The sequence below is a fragment of the Sminthopsis crassicaudata genome, chromosome 6 (assembly GCF_048593235.1).
Source record: "Sminthopsis crassicaudata isolate SCR6 chromosome 6, ASM4859323v1, whole genome shotgun sequence".
NCBI lineage: Eukaryota > Metazoa > Chordata > Mammalia > Dasyuromorphia > Dasyuridae > Sminthopsis > Sminthopsis crassicaudata.
In genome coordinates, this window is record NC_133622.1 from 46,913,462 (window position 1) to 46,933,297 (window position 19,836).

General features: G+C 32.0%; 1 protein-coding gene across 20 annotated transcripts in view; it reads left to right on the forward strand.

The window, feature by feature from the left end:
• ADGRL3 (adhesion G protein-coupled receptor L3) overlaps positions 1-19,836 on the forward strand; it is a 1,041,133-nt gene that overhangs the window by 763,268 nt on the left and 258,029 nt on the right. For all 20 annotated transcript variants that reach the window (XM_074272799.1, XM_074272781.1, XM_074272789.1 and 17 more), the window contains 4 exons: positions 2,215-2,398; positions 3,439-3,561; positions 7,582-7,790; positions 8,434-8,610. In XM_074272799.1, the coding sequence (XP_074128900.1) occupies positions 2,215-2,398; positions 3,439-3,561; positions 7,582-7,790; positions 8,434-8,610 (693 nt within the window). The remainder of the gene's footprint in view (positions 1-2,214; positions 2,399-3,438; positions 3,562-7,581; positions 7,791-8,433; positions 8,611-19,836) is intronic.

Consider the following 19,836-nt stretch of genomic DNA (forward strand, 5'->3'; position numbering starts at 1 on the left):
CAAATGTCTATTTTGAGAAAGGTTCTGGAGATTCAGCAATCTATTGGGCTTTGAGTAAATGTTGATTTAACATTTTTGTCATGTTTGGACTTGGAGATTTCTAGGACTGTACATAAAATACATAAATCTGAATGATTCTTATAGATTATATCTTCTTAATAAAAGATTGTCAAGTATATGTTTATTTAGTAAATGAAAAATCATTAACATCTCTTTAGTTACTATGTTACCAGTTCATTTATGGATCAGCTTAGGAATGATGAAAAAGCAGAAAAGCAGAAGTTTTGGGAGTCAACTTTACATGAATTATTGACCCTTAATAATGGTAGAAATATCTAAGACATTTTCCAGTTGATTGTGGTTAGTAGTTATATCTTATCTTCTCATCCAACCCTCTTTTCTACAAAAGAAAATCAAAAGATTTAGAACTCAGAACTATTTTTTTTTTTTTTTGCCCAAAGAAAAGTTTACCTTTCAAATGTAGTAGAGGTAGGAGTAGGAGAGTCTATTCTTTCATTGATCAGATTTTTACATTTTGAAGGGAAGGCATTTCACTCAATATATTCATATTTTTGGTGAATATAGATCCTTAATTTAAAAGTATCAGACACCCCAAGAAAGAAATTTTCTTTTTTTCTAAGAGTGTTTTAGATCTCCATTTGACTTCAGGGTAGATATTAAATGCTTCTATTTTGTCCATTCTCCCTTGTGGCATTTCCCTTTCTCCTAAGAAGTGGTCCTTTGAGAGATCTCCTTCTATGATCTGGAGAGACATATTCATTCCCTCTTATGAGGAAAGCTTTCAAAAAAAGCTAGAGGAAGAGCTAAAGGATACTATGTGAAAATTACCAACCAATTAAAAGTCATTTGAGATTCTTTGTTTTGTTCATTTTCATGAAAACTTGTTGGAAGAGGAAGGGCAAGGAAATTAAAAAGGCAAGCTGAGAGACTATTCTCCAGAAAAGCCTGTTGATGACAATTTGTGTCTACGATTTTCAGCATCTCAAAAAATGTCAAGAAAGACAGCTTTTATCAAAAGGCAAATTAATTGTAAAAGCTAGTGTTAATTGGCAAGCAAGGTGTTTCATTATGAAACAGATTTTTTTTTTAAGTCTGTAGTTACTAAGAAAACACCAACCAGAAGAAAATGCTTCAGTGCTCTGGGTATTTCTACCATCCCATCCTACTTTTGATAAATGTAAATCATCTCTGCTGAAAAATATTTATATGACACCTATAGCTAACCACAATGGCTAGCTAGATATTTTTTCTTAATCAGTTTGGGCCTTAGTGATCAGCTGGTTCAATAAAAATTTCTTTAAAACTATGAGAATTATATATTTTTTGCTTTTTGCAACTTTTATCTAAATTAGCCCTAAAATAGGGTTTAGTTGAAGAAGGGTTGCTTTTGTTTAGAATGTAGAACTCAAAGCAAACCTTAGGAAGTACATGACTTGCAACCATAGAAATGTGGATGAAGCAATGTGAAATGTGGTAATTTGTGTCTATAAGAGAGTGTACCTACTGATTCTATCAAGGGGGAAAAAACCTTGAGAACTATATATAATACAGCCTACTGTTTATGAAGCTCTGTAATAGTAAATAGCAGGAAAAAAGTTTCTACAGACAGAACACACAGGGAGCCCCTTGTAGTTTATATGCCTTGATGTTTTTCCCCCATTCTAATATTTTTTCTAGTTAGCTAAGAAAAATGATATGCTTACCTAGGCCTTATCTTTTCTGGAATGAAACCAAGAAACGTTCTCTCTTATAGTCCTTGTTTTAAACTGTATTCATTGTATTAATTAGGCCACCAGTTTACAGGGATCTATAGAGAAAAAAATAACTTTTTTTTCCCTTTTCCCTGGTAATTCTTTCCCTCTGATCTGAAAATATACAATTTTAAAGCATACTCTGGGTTTAGTGGTCACAATCACATGGAGGCATGAGTTATTGATTCTAGGAATCTAGCATGAGTTTTTTTTTTTTATTGTCATTCAAAAAATTTTCCCCTACCTAGCAAAGACTCAAATGGGGTTTACAGTAGAAAATAATGAGTCCTTCTGCAGTAGCATGTCACAGGGGACGATAGGACAATGCTGTAGTCGTGCTCACTGCTGTGCCCTGCTTGCTGGGTAGCATGTACTCTCAGATGTCTGACAGCTCATGTGGGCTCACTAGAGACCTCTGTCATTCTGTTCTTCCTCTCTGCAGGCAATGGTGGAGACAGTTAACAACCTGCTCCAGCCACAGGCTTTGAATGCATGGCGAGACCTCACGACAAGTGATCAGTTGCGAGCAGCCACCATGTTACTTGACACAGTGGAGGAAAGTGCTTTTGTGTTGGCTGATAACCTTTTGAAGACAGACATAGTCAGGGAAAACACAAACAATATTCGTAAGTGATCCTCATTATCAAAAAGAACCAATTTCTCCCTCTTACTAGGAAAGGGAGAAAAAAAAACAACCTCATAGGTTTGCCAAAGGTGCTTTTTTGGTTTTATAGAGTTTATGTTCTTTGGTGGGTGGTGATGGCTTATTACTGTTCATAGGAAAACTTGCATTTTCAGATAAGAATCTGTCGTTCTGAAATTGAACATGGTAGAATAAGCTCATCTTAAATAAAGGAACTTAGTTCTATTTTACAAATAGGGTATTCTCTAAGATACTTCTTTTTAAGACTAGAAGTTTGGTTTTATATTAGATGAGAACTGAATATTTCTTGAAATTAGTTCAAAATACAGGTGTTAACCTTATAAATGAAGCCAGTAAAATTATATAGACTTTATGTTTTTTGCTCATAAAGAAATTAAGATGTTTAATTATTTATGGGGAGATAGCTGACAATTTTATTTTAGAGAATTTAATGAAGTTGATTTTAACTTTTTAGATTAAAATATAAAATGAAAGTATGCCTTTCAAGAAGACAGACAACTTATGGGTTTTAAAAAACTCATTCCTCATGTTTATGAATTCTTTTTAACAATATGTTCTTGTCTGATATCATATATTTTATTGCTTTTCTAAAAATTATATTTGAGTGTGAGTGAGGGCAAGTACATTGTAAATAAATAAAAGCCATTGGCAATTCTGATAAATTATATATAAGATTTCATAATTCCTTTGTTATACTTTAAAAGCATTTTAGAGATTTCAGCAAATATTTCTTTTATATTATTATTAAAGCTTTTTTATTTTCAAAACATAGGCATAGATAATTTTCAGCAGTCACCCTTGCAAAATCTTGTGTTCCAATTTTCTTCCCCTTCTTCCCACTCTTTCACCTAGATGGCAAGTAACCCTATATATGTTAAACCCATGCAATTCTTCTATTCATATTTCCACAATTATTCAGCAAATATTTTTAAGGTAATTTAAAAAAAATAATATTTCTCAGTGTATTTTGAGCTTGTCTTGATGCTTTCCTATTGTTGGCAGAATTGGAAGTTGCAAGACTGAGTACAGAAGGGAATTTAGAAGATCTAAAATTTCCAGAAAACATGGGCCATGGGAGTACTATTCAGCTTTCTGCAAATACTCTGAAACAAAATGGCCGAAATGGTAGGTTAGCTGTTTTCTTTTTCTTTTTTTTTAAGATCTTTGGAACTAATTTTCTCATCATCATCGGTTAATTAATTCCTTACTTAATTTACCTCTATAGTCTGGCTACCTTTTCACCCTTACTTTCCCACTACTCTCCAAAACTTAAACTATTTTCTTAATCAAGTCAGTATTCTTCCTGTCCTATGAGTGAATGAATGAATGAACTAAAAATAGGTATTAAGTATTTACTATGTCCCAGACACTGTGATAAGTTCTGGGAATATAATTAAAGTCAGTCCCTTTCTTCAGGTAACTTATACTTAATAAAGGGAAGCAACACATATAGGAAAATGGTCATCAGGAAAGGGAGTTTGGGTGATGAGACATGATGAATTGATCCATATTCCATATCAATTAATATATACTTTCCTGAAACTATGGTCATATAGTTTTAATTACTATTCCAAGATCAAGAAGTAAAGGGAGACTAATCCTGTGATAACAAACAAAAGGGTAAAATTTCTGTAGGGAGACAGCTTTTTGGGATGTGAATTGTGTCTTATATGGGGACGACCAGATAGAACAGGCTCCATAGGTTTGCATGCACATTAACTAATCAATACCAAGGTCCAGGGCTGCAGAGTAGATTAAACTGCCCCAATCTTTGGGCCATGCATGATTTCTAAAAGTCCATTCCCAAAGAGAAAGATAAATAGAACACACCAAAGCAGATGGCAAGCTAGCTATCTGAACACAGTGTGTTCCATCCCATATACCTGTGCATCCTGCCCCAACCCCTCTGACTGTTTAGCCTACCAAATTTCAAACCCTATCTCCTCTATGAAACTCTTTTTACTTATACCAAACCTTTTGGCACATGGTTTTTAATCTATTCAGCACAACTTAGTGCTTAACTAAAATTTGTCTTATATCTATTTTTAGGTGTGTTACCTTTAAGGTGCTTAATAAATGCTTATTGAATAATACATTGATCATACTTTTAGGAATATACAGTGGACTTGATTATTTCAATATGCAAAGCTATATGGCTTTTTCTCCCCTTTTTCCTTTACTTTTTTTTCTTCCTCTTTTTTTTTTTTTTCAACATACTTTTTTTTGAGGCTATCTCTACTTGTAGGAAATATTTATACTACTCTGAGAATACTTATTGTAGTAATATATTTTTGTTGTTCCACTCATTATCTCAGTCAGAATGACTAATAAAAACCTCCCATCTACTAGGTATTCTTCTACACATATATATTGGTATCTCAAATATTTAATTGTTAATAAGTTGCTTCCCCAATTAGGAGGTGAGCTTCTTGAGAGAAGGGATGATATTTTTGCCTTTCTTTGTATCCCCCAGTGTTTAGAACATAACCTGGCACATAATGAGCACTTAATAAATGATTACTGATTGACAGATTGGAAGAATAGTGTGTCTATGTTCAATGAAATAGAATCACCTATAGAATGGAATATAGGCAAAATTTCATTACCAAGAAATGTCATTACCAAAAAGAGTAAGATTTTAACATTCCCACTAGTATATTATTGTTTAGGTTATGATTGTTCTATCCAAAATACTTGTGAGAACAAATTTTTTCTAGTTCCCAGATGTAATAAGTAGTGTATATAAAAATCATTCAACTGTGTGATGTTGGTAGTGAAGTCAGACTTACTCTAGGACCTTAATCTTATTTCAACCTTACTCTTGTAATTGAAACACTTAAACAAAATTTTCTGACCCTCTTATACAATCCACAAAACAATAAACCATTTTTTAAAAAGGATTTAAAAACTTAGAGGGGAAAAACTAGGGTAATTTGTACATGATATAAACGTTAAGATTTAATTGATGTAAAGAACTGCTATGAATTTAGCCAGAGTTTGAATGATTTCATGAATTTGATCAATCAGTAGGAGTAAGTATGGGACTAGTGTTTGCTGCCCAAGGGACGATGTCGGATCTCTGACCTCATATCTCTAGTCTTCAGTTTCTCATTTTGTGAAGTGAAAGGCCTCTGATATCTCTTCCATCTCTCAGATCCAAGTTACCGTGATCTTAAATTATTTAGGCTAATGACCTCTAACAAAAAGGGAGATAGGGATACTGAGGACTAGAAAGATGGAGTGAGTTGCTCAACATCATCCTAATTGTATGGCAGTTCTGGAATTTTAGACAGAGTCCTCAGAATCTCTTGTCCACCACATTTTTTTCCTGTTTCTCTTTCTTGCTTCCTTTTGCTTTTTATTTTTATTGATTTTTGAATATCCATGGAATGTATTTCTGTTAAAAAGTTAATTATTATAGTACATATTTAAAATAAAAAGTATTTTGTTTCACTTAGGGAAAAAAGTTTTATTTTACCATAAACTCTTTCAAAACTAAGTCTTCTCAGAATTTTATACAGTATTTTAATGCCAGAATTTTAATGTCAGAATTTTATGCAATATTTTAAATTTTAAATGATAATCAATTTCTCCACAAAACTGTTGTCTTTAATTTCCAAGTATTGGACTCTTATTTGTACGTCCATTAAAAGCAGCTATAATGTTATAATTAAACACAAATTCTATTATAATTTGGGGTTGAAATGGCTTTTTCAAAAATGTGTGAGCATATAAAATATCTTGAATCAAGTGCCAGATTTTTTCAGTAGCATAACCCATACTCTATCTCCAGAATGGAATGAAAACCAAAACTAATTTCTTTCAAAAAATTATAGATTTAGTCCTAGAAGGGACTCCCTCATTTTATGAGGGATGAGGAAACTGAGGGTCAAACAACTAGTAAATGTATAAGGGAGTATTTGAACCCACAACTTTTCTACTCCAAGTCCAAAGGAGTGAATTGTAGATGTGATGCTTGAAATATAAAAAAGGGTTTCCAAGTAACCATTTTTCTGTTTGTTTCTTTGCTAATTTAATATGATAAATATGTGGCAAAGACATAAAAATAGAGAACATATATAGTCATATGGAGCAGTGCCCTGAATATTATGGGCTTGAAATTTGTTGAACTGAACTGATTTTTAAAGTGTCTTTACCTGTTTATTGAATATATTCTACTCCCAATATGCAAGTGTGGTCTTTTTTACAACAGTAGAAGTTTAATTTAACAAATATCCAAAATGCATTGTGTTATAAGGGAGAAAGAATTCTGTATTCCAAATTTGTAATTATTTTAGATAGATTATTTGTCTCAGGCTCCGTTAAAAGTATAGCCATTATTCATTTTCTTCAAAGAATCCAATGTACATTATATATTTGTTGATCAATTGTGTATTTGGAAATATTTTTTTCTTAAATAGTGATTTATTGGGAAAGTAAGGATCTTTCCTATTTCCACATGTCTGATATAGCTAGTGAGGCAATGTAATATAAACTGAGAGTTTGTCCTGGGCATTGTCCACGGAGAATGCCAGTATGAAGTTGAGAACAGAGGCCATGTCCACCAATCATTCTGTCATCGTTAATTCCCCTGTTATTACTGCAGCAAAGGATTGTTGTTCAAAGCTCATGTCTGTCAATTACTAACTCTTTGATAGTGGGCAAATCATTTCACATCCCTAAAACTTTTCCTCATATGGAAAATAAGAAGACTAGACTAGATGACCTCAAAAGTTTTTTCTTGCTCTAATGCTGTGAGCTTCTGTTTGTAAGTGATTTTTTTTTCTGAATAATTTTAAAAGATTAAATAGGCATTAAGGATGGAGTCATTGGCAGTAAAACATTTTGTGGTGCCAGTTTATTTTTTTCTTTATATAAAGATAGTTATTATCTTCCCTTTTATGAATTTCCTAAAGAGGCTTGGTAAAAGTAATTGTTAAAAGCTAAAAATTTTTAAATAGAGTTTAGAAGGAAATAAATGAACTTTAAGCAAATTGTAGCTGTTTAAAGTTTATTTTTAGTTACAAAAATACTGATAAAATTAAAGATGATTATGATATAATTAAACCTAGCAGAATTAATTAGACCAAATACATTAATCAACATTTGAACCCAACCTTTGATTTGAATTCACATTTATTTTAGGAGAGATCAGAGTGGCTTTTGTCCTGTATAACAACTTGGGTCCTTATTTGTCCACGGAGAATGCCAGTATGAAGTTGGGAACAGAGGCCATGTCCACCAATCATTCTGTCATCGTCAATTCCCCTGTTATTACTGCAGCAATAAACAAAGAGTTCAGTAATAAAGTTTATTTGGCTGATCCAGTGGTGTTTACTGTTAAGCATATCAAGGTAAGATAACAGCGCATGTAAATTTATTTTGATTATTCAGTTAACTCACATTTTTATTTCCCTTGCAAAATCAATTTTAAAACTGAATTTTAAAAAATTCTTATTCTATAATTTTTGACAAAGTCAGCAGCCTATAGGTAATGCTGCTGCTGGATATTTTCCTCCCTAGGGTGTTTATTTTGAGGAGGGCATATTTCTTTTATGTTTTGTGTCAGAATATGTTGGGCAGTAAAAATTTTGGACAATTATATAGAACGTTTTGTTATATTTATTATTATTATTTCATTATTCACTGTTATGAATGTTATATATGGTAGGACTTCAGAAAAAGAAGATAAATTCCTCATGGCCATGTAATATTTGTACAAAAGTTAATTGCTAAGAACAATTAATTCTCTACTTCATACACAAATGAGTAGAAATAGTACTAACGTATTAAAATTTGTTTTCAGTTGTAATGAATCAGTGACATAAAGTTAATCTGGCATTAGAAACATAAATTATCCTATTTATCTTGGACTAGGTGAATGCCACTAAAATCATACTTAAAAGTCAGAATCATTAGGGTAAGATGGATTTGGAATATGTCCTTTTAAGTTATATCTTATAAAATTTATTTGCTCTGAAAAATTTTTCCTTATAGCAATCTGAAGAAAATTTCAACCCTAACTGTTCATTCTGGAGTTACTCCAAGCGCACAATGACAGGTTATTGGTCAACACAGGGATGTCGCCTCCTGACAACAAATAAGACGCACACCACATGCTCTTGTAATCACCTCACCAACTTTGCTGTATTGATGGCCCATGTGGAAGTTAAGGTAAGATACTACAAAACAGTCATTGTGATGCCATATGATCCATACATTCAGACAATTCATCTTGTACAAGAATATCTACTATCCATGATCTTGCTATCCCAAAAAGAAATCAAGAATGTGTAAGTGTGTGATTTACTTTCACACTATTCTATCTCTTCCTGTCTAATCTCTATCGTTCTGCTGATTATTTGAGTCCTCTCTGAGGGAAGCCACTGCCTTCATTTTGTCAAACATTTTGTTTTCCACATCAAATATCCTTAGTTTCTATAAACTTTCCTTAAAGGAGATTCTCTACATGGTTTTGTCAGTTTTGTTGCTCTTTTCCCTAAACCATCCAATTTTATTTTTGTTTATCTAAAGGACTCTTAGATCCATAATATAAAATAATGGTATTTTAGTTATTTTCTGAATGAATAACTATAGACATTTTGGGAGAAATTATGGGTAAAATTATCTTGAATACCAGCATTATTTAAATTAAATAATTTTTATTTAAATGTATACAGTTTGATGAGTATCTGAAAAGGCATACCATTTTTGTTCAATGGGATTATTTAATCAATTTACTCATTTTAGTCTATTCCTGATGATATCAATTTTACAGAATATTAGGCTTAATCTTGTAAATTTACTATTGCATCTCTACTTCTCTTCAAATATGGCATTCTTTATCTTCTACAGTGGTTTCATTTCAATAGAATCTTTTGTACTAAAACAAAATGAGTGTAAAACAATATCCATTAATTAAGGTTTTAGAATATTATCAAAGGTTTTTTTTTTTTTTTAAAGAAATTTTCTTTTTCTAATGGATTTTTTTTTTTTTGCTATCCTTTCTTTTTAAATCAGTTTACTATTTCCATCTGGATTCCTCCCAGTTATCAAAGAGCATAGTAACTGTTATCATTTTATTTGCATAATTCTAGATCATGCTGATTATTTCTATATTTTGTTACCTTGCCAATTTTCTGAGTTTTGAGTGAATCCTTAAAGATGTTTTGATTTACATTTCTCTTACTCATTGATTTGGAACATTTTTAATGGGATTGTTAATAGTTTATAATTTTTTTTTAGATCTGTTGGTTTTTACTTTCTATCTGTTCAGGAATAGCTTTTGATATTAAAAAAATTGTTTATTGCCTATAAATCTCAGATCCCTATCACAAATAGCTGATTTTTTCAAGTTTTTTTTTCTAAATTGACCATTTCTCTTTTTATCCTAAATAAATTTATTATACAAAAGCTTTTCAATTTCATATACTCAAAATAATCTATTTTATAATTTTATAATTGGTTCTTTTATTTGGTTAAGAATTTACTCTTTACTCTTAGCTATTAAAGTCATTAAAGTCATTTTTTAGGACAGAATTTAAAAAATTCAGGTCATGTATCAATTTTGAATTTATTATGTAATATGTTGTAAAATGTTAGTTTAATCCTCATTTCTGCCTGAAAACTTTTCATTTTCAAAGAAGTAGTTCTTTTGTAATATTTTAATATTTAGGGAATATCAAACACTGGGTTGTTATACTTCCAAATTTTAAGTTTGGAATTAAAATTTAATACTACTTCTTTTTAAATATTATATTCTCTTACTCCAGACTAAAATTCAATGATTGGGGGGGGGAAGGGAAGAATACAAATGAAAAAAAGTATGCAAAAGTAAATAAGATTCTAAAAGCATTTCCAAAATTTGTGTTTTTTAAAAATTATTAAAAGGTTACCTTTTTCTAATAACTCATTTGTTTCATATATCCTGTAAATTTCCAGGTTACATGTTTGGAACTGTTATATTTTATTTTTGCAAGAGTTAAATTCTACATAAATTAGAATTCTGTATAAAAAACAAAAGATAGAAAAATCCTTAAATTATCTAGTCTAGTCTTTTATTTTAATGGATGAGAAAAAAGCCAGGAATCTTAAAATCATGGAATATGTATAAGTTGGAGAGAACTATAAGACCATCAAACTAATCTCCAGGGGAACAAGAATTTCCTCCATGATATATCAAACAATTTAAGTACAACCTAATGACCTTCAAGGAAGAGGAACCTTCTATCTTGTAGGAAGTCAATTCTTCTTTCCAATAGTTCTAATTACTAGTTTGTTTTTTGGCTTCTTTTTTCTTTAATTGTCAGATATTTTGATATTTTCTACTCTTTGATTCAAGCAGAAGCAAAACTACTCCTGCTTCCCGTGTTAGCCCTTTAAATACTTCAGAACAATCATATTGTCTCTTCTAGGAATCTCCATTTTGAGAGAGTGGCCACTCAATTATGCTCATTCTTTCACTCTTCTCCCAGATGTGCACCTGACTTCCGAATGCCTCCACTCTTGCTATCTTTCCCCTATCCCTCCCTTTTCAATTCCAATTTAAACTTTGTTTTCCCTCATTAGAATGTAAGCTTTTTAAGGTCATAGACTACCTTTCTGTCTTGCTTGTATTTGTATCTTCTGTGCCTGAGACAGAATAAGCACTTGATTTAAATATTTGTTGACTTGACCTCAAAAATATTCTCTTCTCTAGGCTAAACATCTACATTTATATCAACTATTATTCACATTGCCAGAATTTAAGATCTCTTCCCATCCTTTTTTCCATTTTTCTTCTTTGAATGTATTATAGTTTATCATCAGTGTGTTTTCCAGAACTAAACTATACAGGTGATTTGATCAAGATATCACCTCCCTAGTTCTGCACCTTTTGAATCTTTTAATTCAAACTAAAATCATGTTCTCTTTCTTTGATCAAATATTGTTAACTAATTTGGCCTCTTTTCTAGATGAAGACCATCCTCTGTACTCATGAAATCTCCTGATCTTCTTTTCTCTTCCCACTCTTTCCAAGTTCCTTTTGTATATTGTCTGCCTCATTAGTTTGTAACCTCCTTAAAGACAGAGACTGTCTCTTTTTCTTATTTTTATTTATTTTCTTATTTCTCTTATTCTTCTACTATTTCCAGTAGCTAGTCCAATAACTAGCACATAGTAAATGCTTAATAACTGTTTATTACATTTAATTTCAATAAATGTTCTTCTTACAATTAAGGAAGACTAAGAGAACTAGGAAAAATTTAATTTTCTTAATTGAGAAAGACCAAAAAATATCTTTGAACAAAAATGGCTTTAAATTATCTATATTTTATTTTTAAGTGTGGAAAAAATGATCTATGTAAAAAAGCTGTTCCTACAGGCAAATGATCCTCATTACTTGTCATGAAAAATCAACATTATACTGTTGTTTTTTCAGCTCCTATTAACAAATAATTCAAATGGATTTCCTTGATCTATGGTGATTTGTGTTGCTTAATACTTTGGTACTGTTACATTTCTTACTTTAGAACTGAATTTCCAATCTCCTTCACAAAACGGTGATACTCTTGCCTTAATAATTTCGATTTATAATTCCAGTAGAAAACGCTAACTAAGAATAGCAATTCTTATTAGTTAAAAAACATTGTGTAAATAAAGTAATAAGGATTTGAATGCAAGATGAAAATTAGCATTGATTCTATCAGGTTCAGAAAGGGAATATATTACTTCTACATGTTATCTCTTGCCAGAGATAAGATGGGATTGAGAGGGAAGAGGTCTCTTTCCACTAGCAAATGATGGATTTTACATGAAAGTACTGAGTTTTGGAATTTGGGTTTTAATCTGAAATATTTTTCAGTTTATAAAGATATACCAGAGGTAAAAACAAATGGAAGCTAAAATTTGAGTTGTTCAACCTGTTTTTTCAATGTAGAAATCACTGGATATTCTATACAAGGATTTTTCAAAGTGTGACTATCACACTGGACAATTCTTCACTGAATCTTAAGAGTTGAAATGAATTTCAGAGACTAGTCAGTTCATTATAGACCTCTACATGAATCCCTATGACATACCTGATAAATCAGGCTGGTATTTGAATACCTCCAGTGAGGGAGTATCCAGTACATCAGAGAGAGAGAGTGCCCATTTTTCTTTTGGGCAGATCTTTGTTTATTTTCATCATATATCAAAATCAAATTTCCTTCTGCATCTTCTGGTTCTGACTTTTCAGGCCAAACAGAAGCCTAATTTTCCTTCTTCACAATATAGTAGATTACTAAAGTATATTTTCTTATTTGGTTGTCTTAGTTTATTGATAAAGGCATAATTAAACTGGAAGACTTCATGTTTTAAGGGGAAATGTTGAAAATATTAAACTATTCTGCCTTTCTATAGTAGAATATATTCCCTTCAGTTCTACATAATCACTTATTGCCTCAGAACAAAGATTAATGTGGATAGTGCTTCTTTAACCCTGTCAAAACCATTATAAAATTATGGAGTTTTAATTACAGCCACTTAAGGGTACAAATGTAAATGTTCTTGGTAGGAGAATAAGGTTATGTGCTATTGTATGAAGAGAATTCTTTAGAAGTCCCATGAGTTATGAACTGTATTTTAATTATTAGAATGGTGAGGTAAAGTTCTACTTCATTCCTTCTGTGATTGATAGCCGTCTGGTTTCTTAATCAGTGTAGCTATATATCTCTGTCTTAAGTGGGGGAAAATACCAATTACTGGCCAGACAAGTAGTGATTTATCTAACGTTTTTCAACAGGGAGTTTGTAGGATCAATTCCTTGTTGAACAAGGAAGACTGCTCAATTGAGAAGAAAATTATTTTTAATATACTGACTATATAAGAATTAAATGACCCCAGAGCCACCTTAATTTGCGTAATCCACTGTGTATTTGCTATGGATGGATTCCTATATTTCAGTGAACCTAAAAGAACTCAGTCTTTCTTTATACTTGCTCATTTCTGTATTGCCATCTTTGCAATTATTTTCTCCTCTTTCCCAATCCCTCCACCTTAAAAGCCCTATACAAGCAACCTATATATTTTAGGAGGTGTTGGATCGAATTCATGTTATTCAGAAGTTTGAAAATGACTTATCATTTCTTCCATCCTGGGCAATCTCAGAGGAATTTTATAAATAAATACATGAAGTCATGTTGGTTTATTTCATTCCCCAGATGAGCTTTTTCAGGTGAGATGTTACACATCATCATGAATTTTTACAGTTACAAATGCCAGCAAATGTTAATCTAGAGATTTTTAGCTAAAAAATCTACACTGATTAATTCCTACAAATGGCAATTAAAAAAGCTAGATTCAGCTGCTGACTAAAATATGATGACACATCTGTTCAGAAAAGTAGCAAAAATAATACCTTGTTAAGAAAACTATAGGAATAATGACCATTGAATTCCCATGATAGATGTAAAATTACCATGCTTAATCACCGGTTATCAAACGGCTAACTTTCAGGATGCTTAATATGTCATATAAAGTACCCTATAAAATATGCTATTTTCATAATTTGCAGGCAAGTTAACAGTAAAAATGAAAATTTTGTCCTAACTTGTTTCAAGACCATAAAATAATTGAAGAATCATTGTTACCCTAAGTATTGGAGTGAATGTTCATGTAAGAAAGCTCTCTGCAAAAATGATATTAAACAAAACAAATGAGCAGCAACAAAAAATGCTTCATCTAAGATGAAAACTTGAGAAATTAATTAAAAATACTTTTTAAAAAGATGCATAAACATCTGTCTAATATTAGCATCTTGTGTGTGAGAACAGATAGATGAAAGCTCAGTTGGATTTGGCAGTCTATGAATAGGAATTATTACTTAGAAACCTCTGTCGAGAGTTTCTGCAGCCTGAGTTCATAGAAGTGCCAATAATATCTATTCACTCTACTATAAACAAAAAAAAAGACCTCTTTCGGGGGGAAATGTTTATTCTCTCTAGGGTATTTTTCTCTAACTTTTTATGTCTTAAGACTTCTAAGGCCTCTTGGGAAGAATGAAATTAGAAGTACTATATCCAATAGAATATTATTTACAGATGAGATATTAATAACTTTTTTTTTGTGTGAAACTCACGAATAATTAAATTTTTCTTAAACTTCACAAATTCAACAATAGCTAACAAATATTTATTAAACTCTTTTGTTAGTCTCTGTAGTGGATACTAATGTCAGTGTAAATAGGAAGTGGTCTCTACCTTTAAATAGGGTATAGCCTAATAAGGAAGATATAATATATGCACGATTATGTATTATAATTAATACACATAGGACAGTTGGCACATAGTTTAGTAGTTACTGATGCTTTATCAGTCACCATTTCTTTGGAACTTAAAAGCACATGAAAGGGAGAACAAACTGGAAATACGTATTTGGGCTGAATGGTAGTTAGCTTAGAATGTCAGGTTTATAAGTTTGTATTTTTTTCCATTGGGATGTTTCTAAAAATTTGTGCACAAAGTAATGAGGTGATTACATCTGTATTCAAGGAGTGTCAGTCAATGGACAAATTGGAACAGGGAAAATTTAAATGAAAGGATATCAGTCATGAGGCTATTTCAATAATCTAGGTGAGACTTAACACAGACTTACATTTAAATTGGCAAGTCTGTGGCTAAGAGAAGATCAACATTTTAGAATTGGAAAGGACCTTCATGATATTTAATCAAATGAAAAGGAATTTGAAAGGAACTGAAGAAATAAAATGAAAAAAATAATTTTAACTATTTAAATGTTCATTGAATTTGAATTGAGGTAGGAATTCTATTAGATGAGGTCCTTTCCATTTCTTAATTCTGTGATCTATGAATCCATTGGGCCTATGAGAACCTGGATGAGACAAAATGCTGTGTAGTTGATTATGCTCCGAGGGGTTGACAAAGTCATATTAGAGAGTACAATCCAGGATGTTCTTTTCCCAGGGTTCTAGATATATAGTTTGAATTCCCAGAGGATTGTGCCTTAGCAATATGTATTTCTGTACCTAATTTCTTGCTGGAATTTTAGTACTTGTGATTCTGTATAAGGTCCAATTTCTGGTACCCATGATATACATGGGCTGATAAAATTAAAATTCATTCCTGTAATCAATTGTGAGCTCATTGTACTGGGATATCCTGAGAGTTTTCCTCTGACAAGAGTAGATTCTTTGGTGGATCAATGTTACTCATGAATCAACCTCTGTCCAAGATCCATTGTGTGATTACAACCTATCAATGCATTTGCTGTTTGAACTAAAGTGAAAAAAATTAGCCCAGGGCAGAATGAATCTTATTTATAAACATATGATTAACCAGAAAAGGAGATTTGGGGATATTTGATCTGAACAGTTAATCTCTGCATGATTCAGAGTGAAGGACCCCTAGTTTTGATATCTCTTTGATCTATTGTGTTATCTTTCAGACGATGGACTCCCTCTTTGATGATTTTTTACATGTGATTGTTGTGCTGCAGTCTGGCAAGAGAACATTCACAGTATAATATTTAGTTTGGGGTATCTTCTAGAAAAGCTTTGGCATGGAGGTGTTCATTAAAGGAGGGTAATCAGGAAAGGGAGAGGACTTTACAATCATGCATTCTTTGGTAAGAAATCAGGATGCATGATATAAAGAAAGAAGACACAATAGATGACTTCAAGGGTTTGAAGATTGCTAATATTGGAGAGAGTTTACATTTGCTTTACTTGGCCTTTGGGAAAGAACTAGAAACAGTTAGAAGAGAAGCAGATTTTCATACTACATAAGTTAAAAGTGCCAAATAAGAGTTATGCAAAATCAAAATGAGTTCCGTACTGATGTGAGTTACCTGTCCCTGAAAATCCTGATGCAGAACTTGGTATAATGCAGAGAAAAATTTTAACTCTAGTGTGGGTTGGAAAATTGGTGACTTCTGAACCTCTCATTTAATGAAACATGATAGAATAATTAAGTCATACATGTGAAAGAATGGGAGTTGGTCAGAAATGGGAGAGTGAGAATGGAAAGAAACAAAGAGAGGCCAGTACAGATCTGGGGAATTGTCTACATTAGTGGGACAGGAAAAAGAAGAGGATCCAGTGAAAAAGAGAAACATTTTCCAAAGGGCAAGTGAAAATTCAATCACAGCTCTAGAATGTTGTGTCTAGTCTGTTAAAATCCAACCCTTTTTTTTTCCTCCAGTCTCTTGCCTTCTGTGGGGCAAAAAGGAAAAAAAAAAAGCTTTTGAATGTTCAATAACTCTTGCTTTGTTCTGGTTTTCAAGTTTAAAAATGTTTGAAATTGTTCAAAAGAGGTTTAATCCTTTGAAAAGGCAATTGCTGGCAGGAGAAACCAGTCTGGCTAACTGTCACTAATCCTTGGAGAAGCAGAAGGGAGTAGACTCCTTCTATTGTGTGCAAAACAACCTGAGCTGGAGACTTAGAAGGAATGTATTGGAGGAAACATGGACTCCTAGGCCCATCAACCAGTAAAATGGTGCCAAGTCTTTTTTTTTGGTTAAAAGTGAAAAAAAAAGGGAGGGCGGGCTGAATAGCGACATTTTCTATGAGTTCAGTTTGAACCACACAGGATGCAAGGACAAAGAAGAGCTTTACTCCCATAGTTAAATCCAAAGCTAAATAATCTAAAAAGGGCAGAAAAATTCTAATTCAGCAATGAATAAATCGTCAATATTTTGTAGATGTGTATTGATTTAAATAAATTCAATTAGGGACAGCTAGGTGGCGCAGTGGATAGAGCACCAGCCCTGAAGTCAGGAGGACCCGAGTTCAAATGTGGCCTCAGACACTTAACACTTACTAGCTGTGTGACCCTGGGCAAGTCACTTAACCCCAATTGCCTCATCAAAAAAACAAAACAAAACAAAACTGAATTCAATTAAATTAAATATCATGGAAGACTCAAGCCTAAAGTAGCAAAAATAACAGGATTATCTGAGAAAAGCTGCTGGACCTTTTCTGAGCATTTCTAAAGAATTCCTATATGGAGGAAAGAGTTAAGTGTATTGGAAGTCTTAAATTAAGGTGAGTAGAGATTTAGATTTTTTTTAAATGGATTTTTGAGATTACCAATCAGGAAACCAAAGTTTAGAAAGATCGACAAGGAAACATATATAATAATTAGTAAAACTGGGAATGGAAACCAAGGTCTTCTCTATCCAAAAAACCTCCTTATTCTTGCCTCTTGCTTCCCAGGCTTCTTCAAATTCCAGCTAAAATCCTATCTTCGGAATGAAGTCTTTCTCTATCGCCCTTAATTCTAGTCTTTTCCTTTTGTTGATTAGTTACATTTTATTCACTTATACACTTCATTCAGGATATAACTTGCTTGTACATAATTACTTACATGTTGTTTTTCCCATTAGAGCATGAGCTCCATGAAAGGGACTATCTTTTGCCTTTGCTAGAGCTTATCATTGTGTTTGGCAAATAATAGGGATTAAATGATTGCTTATTGACTGAATCACCAATCCAGTTCTCTTTGCAGAAATAATGACAGGTAGTCAAGGAGACTCTTTGTTTTTGCATCACATTCATTTCTGGATAGATGCCTTCCTCTCTCCTTATAACAATGATTTAAAAAGAAAAGGGAAAAAGTTCAATAAAACCAACTCACTGAGAATATATTCAATATTCCATGAATGTAGTCCACCACATCTGCAATGAAAGGAGGAAGGTATATTCATGTCACCTTTTCTCTGCAGACAAATTTGATCATTATAATATCCAATCAGCTTTATATTAACATTCTTTCCATTAAAATTTTAGTGTTTTTTTTTTAATATTGTTTTTCCAATTTTGCTTTCTTTACTTTGTATTATTTCATGGAATATTTTTTTCCTAAATTATTCATGTGCATCCTTTAAAAAATAAAGCAATAAAATACCATTATATCCATGTGCCATAATTTGTTTATTCCTCCAATTGATGCATAGCTATAAAAGTCATACAGTATATAAAGGGAATTGCTTTATTTCTTTAAAGATGAAGTAAATGTCTAGTTGTGAAATCTCCAAACATTATTCAAATTTAATCTATTTAGAAATTCCAGATTTATTTACAGAAGGGTTTTGACCATGTCACAGTTCCACCAATAATAGGTGAATGGCTCTGTCTTTCTATAGCCCCTTACTTATTGACCAGTAATTTTTTTTAATTGTGCTAATTTATATGATATTGTAAGAGGAAAATTTAAAGAATCACATTGATTTACATTTCATTTATTATTCTTGTATATACATTTTTTTAAAATTATCCCACTTCTTGCCAAATAAAGTCAAATTGGATATATGATTTAGGCACAAAGAGTGATACTAGAAGCATATTAGAAGACTAGGCATAGTTTACCTATCAGATCTTTGGAGAAAGGAGGAATTTATGGCCAAAGAAAAATTTGAGAATATCGTGAAATGCAAAATGGATAATTTGGATCACTTTACATTAAAAAGCACCACCACAAATAACCAAGTAATTTTTAGAGATTGTCTTTGGAGGCACTGAGAGGTTGACTTGTCCATAAGCAGTCATTTGGCTAGTTACTGTGGATTCTCATCTTCCCAACTAAGGTCAGCCTTAGGTGCTTTATCCTATGTTGCCTTTTTCCTGCTTGCATTCATGATAATTTGTAGTAACATAAAAAATGTATTTGATTTAGAAAAGGGAAACAACTGACAACTCTTGATTTTTTTTTTCTGATTTCTCGATTATAGATTGTGACTAAAGAGAACTGGAATTGTAAAACATAATGAATTTATAAGGATATGATTAGTAAGTAGCCTATAGTTTGAATGAACTTCTTTGCAAGTATAAATCACGGAGATATCTCAAGTTCAGCTTCATAGGGATATGGCTATGGTTGCTTGGTCAACTTTTCATGGAGGAAATGAATACATCACAAGCATTTTGGAATGACAATAGATTCCAGACCACAAAAAAATCACTAGACATAGTCTAACCCAATACCTTCATTTGACAGATAAGTAAATTAAAATCCATAATATGTAATGGGATTTGCCCAACATCATGGAAGCAGGAGTTTGATATGAAACTAGGATCTGTGCTTTCAAATCTAATGTCCATTCTATATCCTATAACACTCATTCATTCATTCTACGAAACCAACAACATAAAATACACAGGAATATACTTCAAGTTTTTAATAAAGTACCTTTAACTCCTATGTTTTTTTTTAGCATATTGCTTTTACAAATCTCTCTTATTTGGCATTTTAGATTATAAATTGCCTTCCTAATGAAGAGCATGTGAGCAAGGTATTGTAAATATTGTTAATATTCTGGTTTTTTCAGATGAGCATTTGCTCCTTGGCAGTGATCCCATTTGAGCTTGGTTTTACAGAAAGCGCTTTGGAGGTGAGATCAGAAAACGGTAATAGCATTAAAACT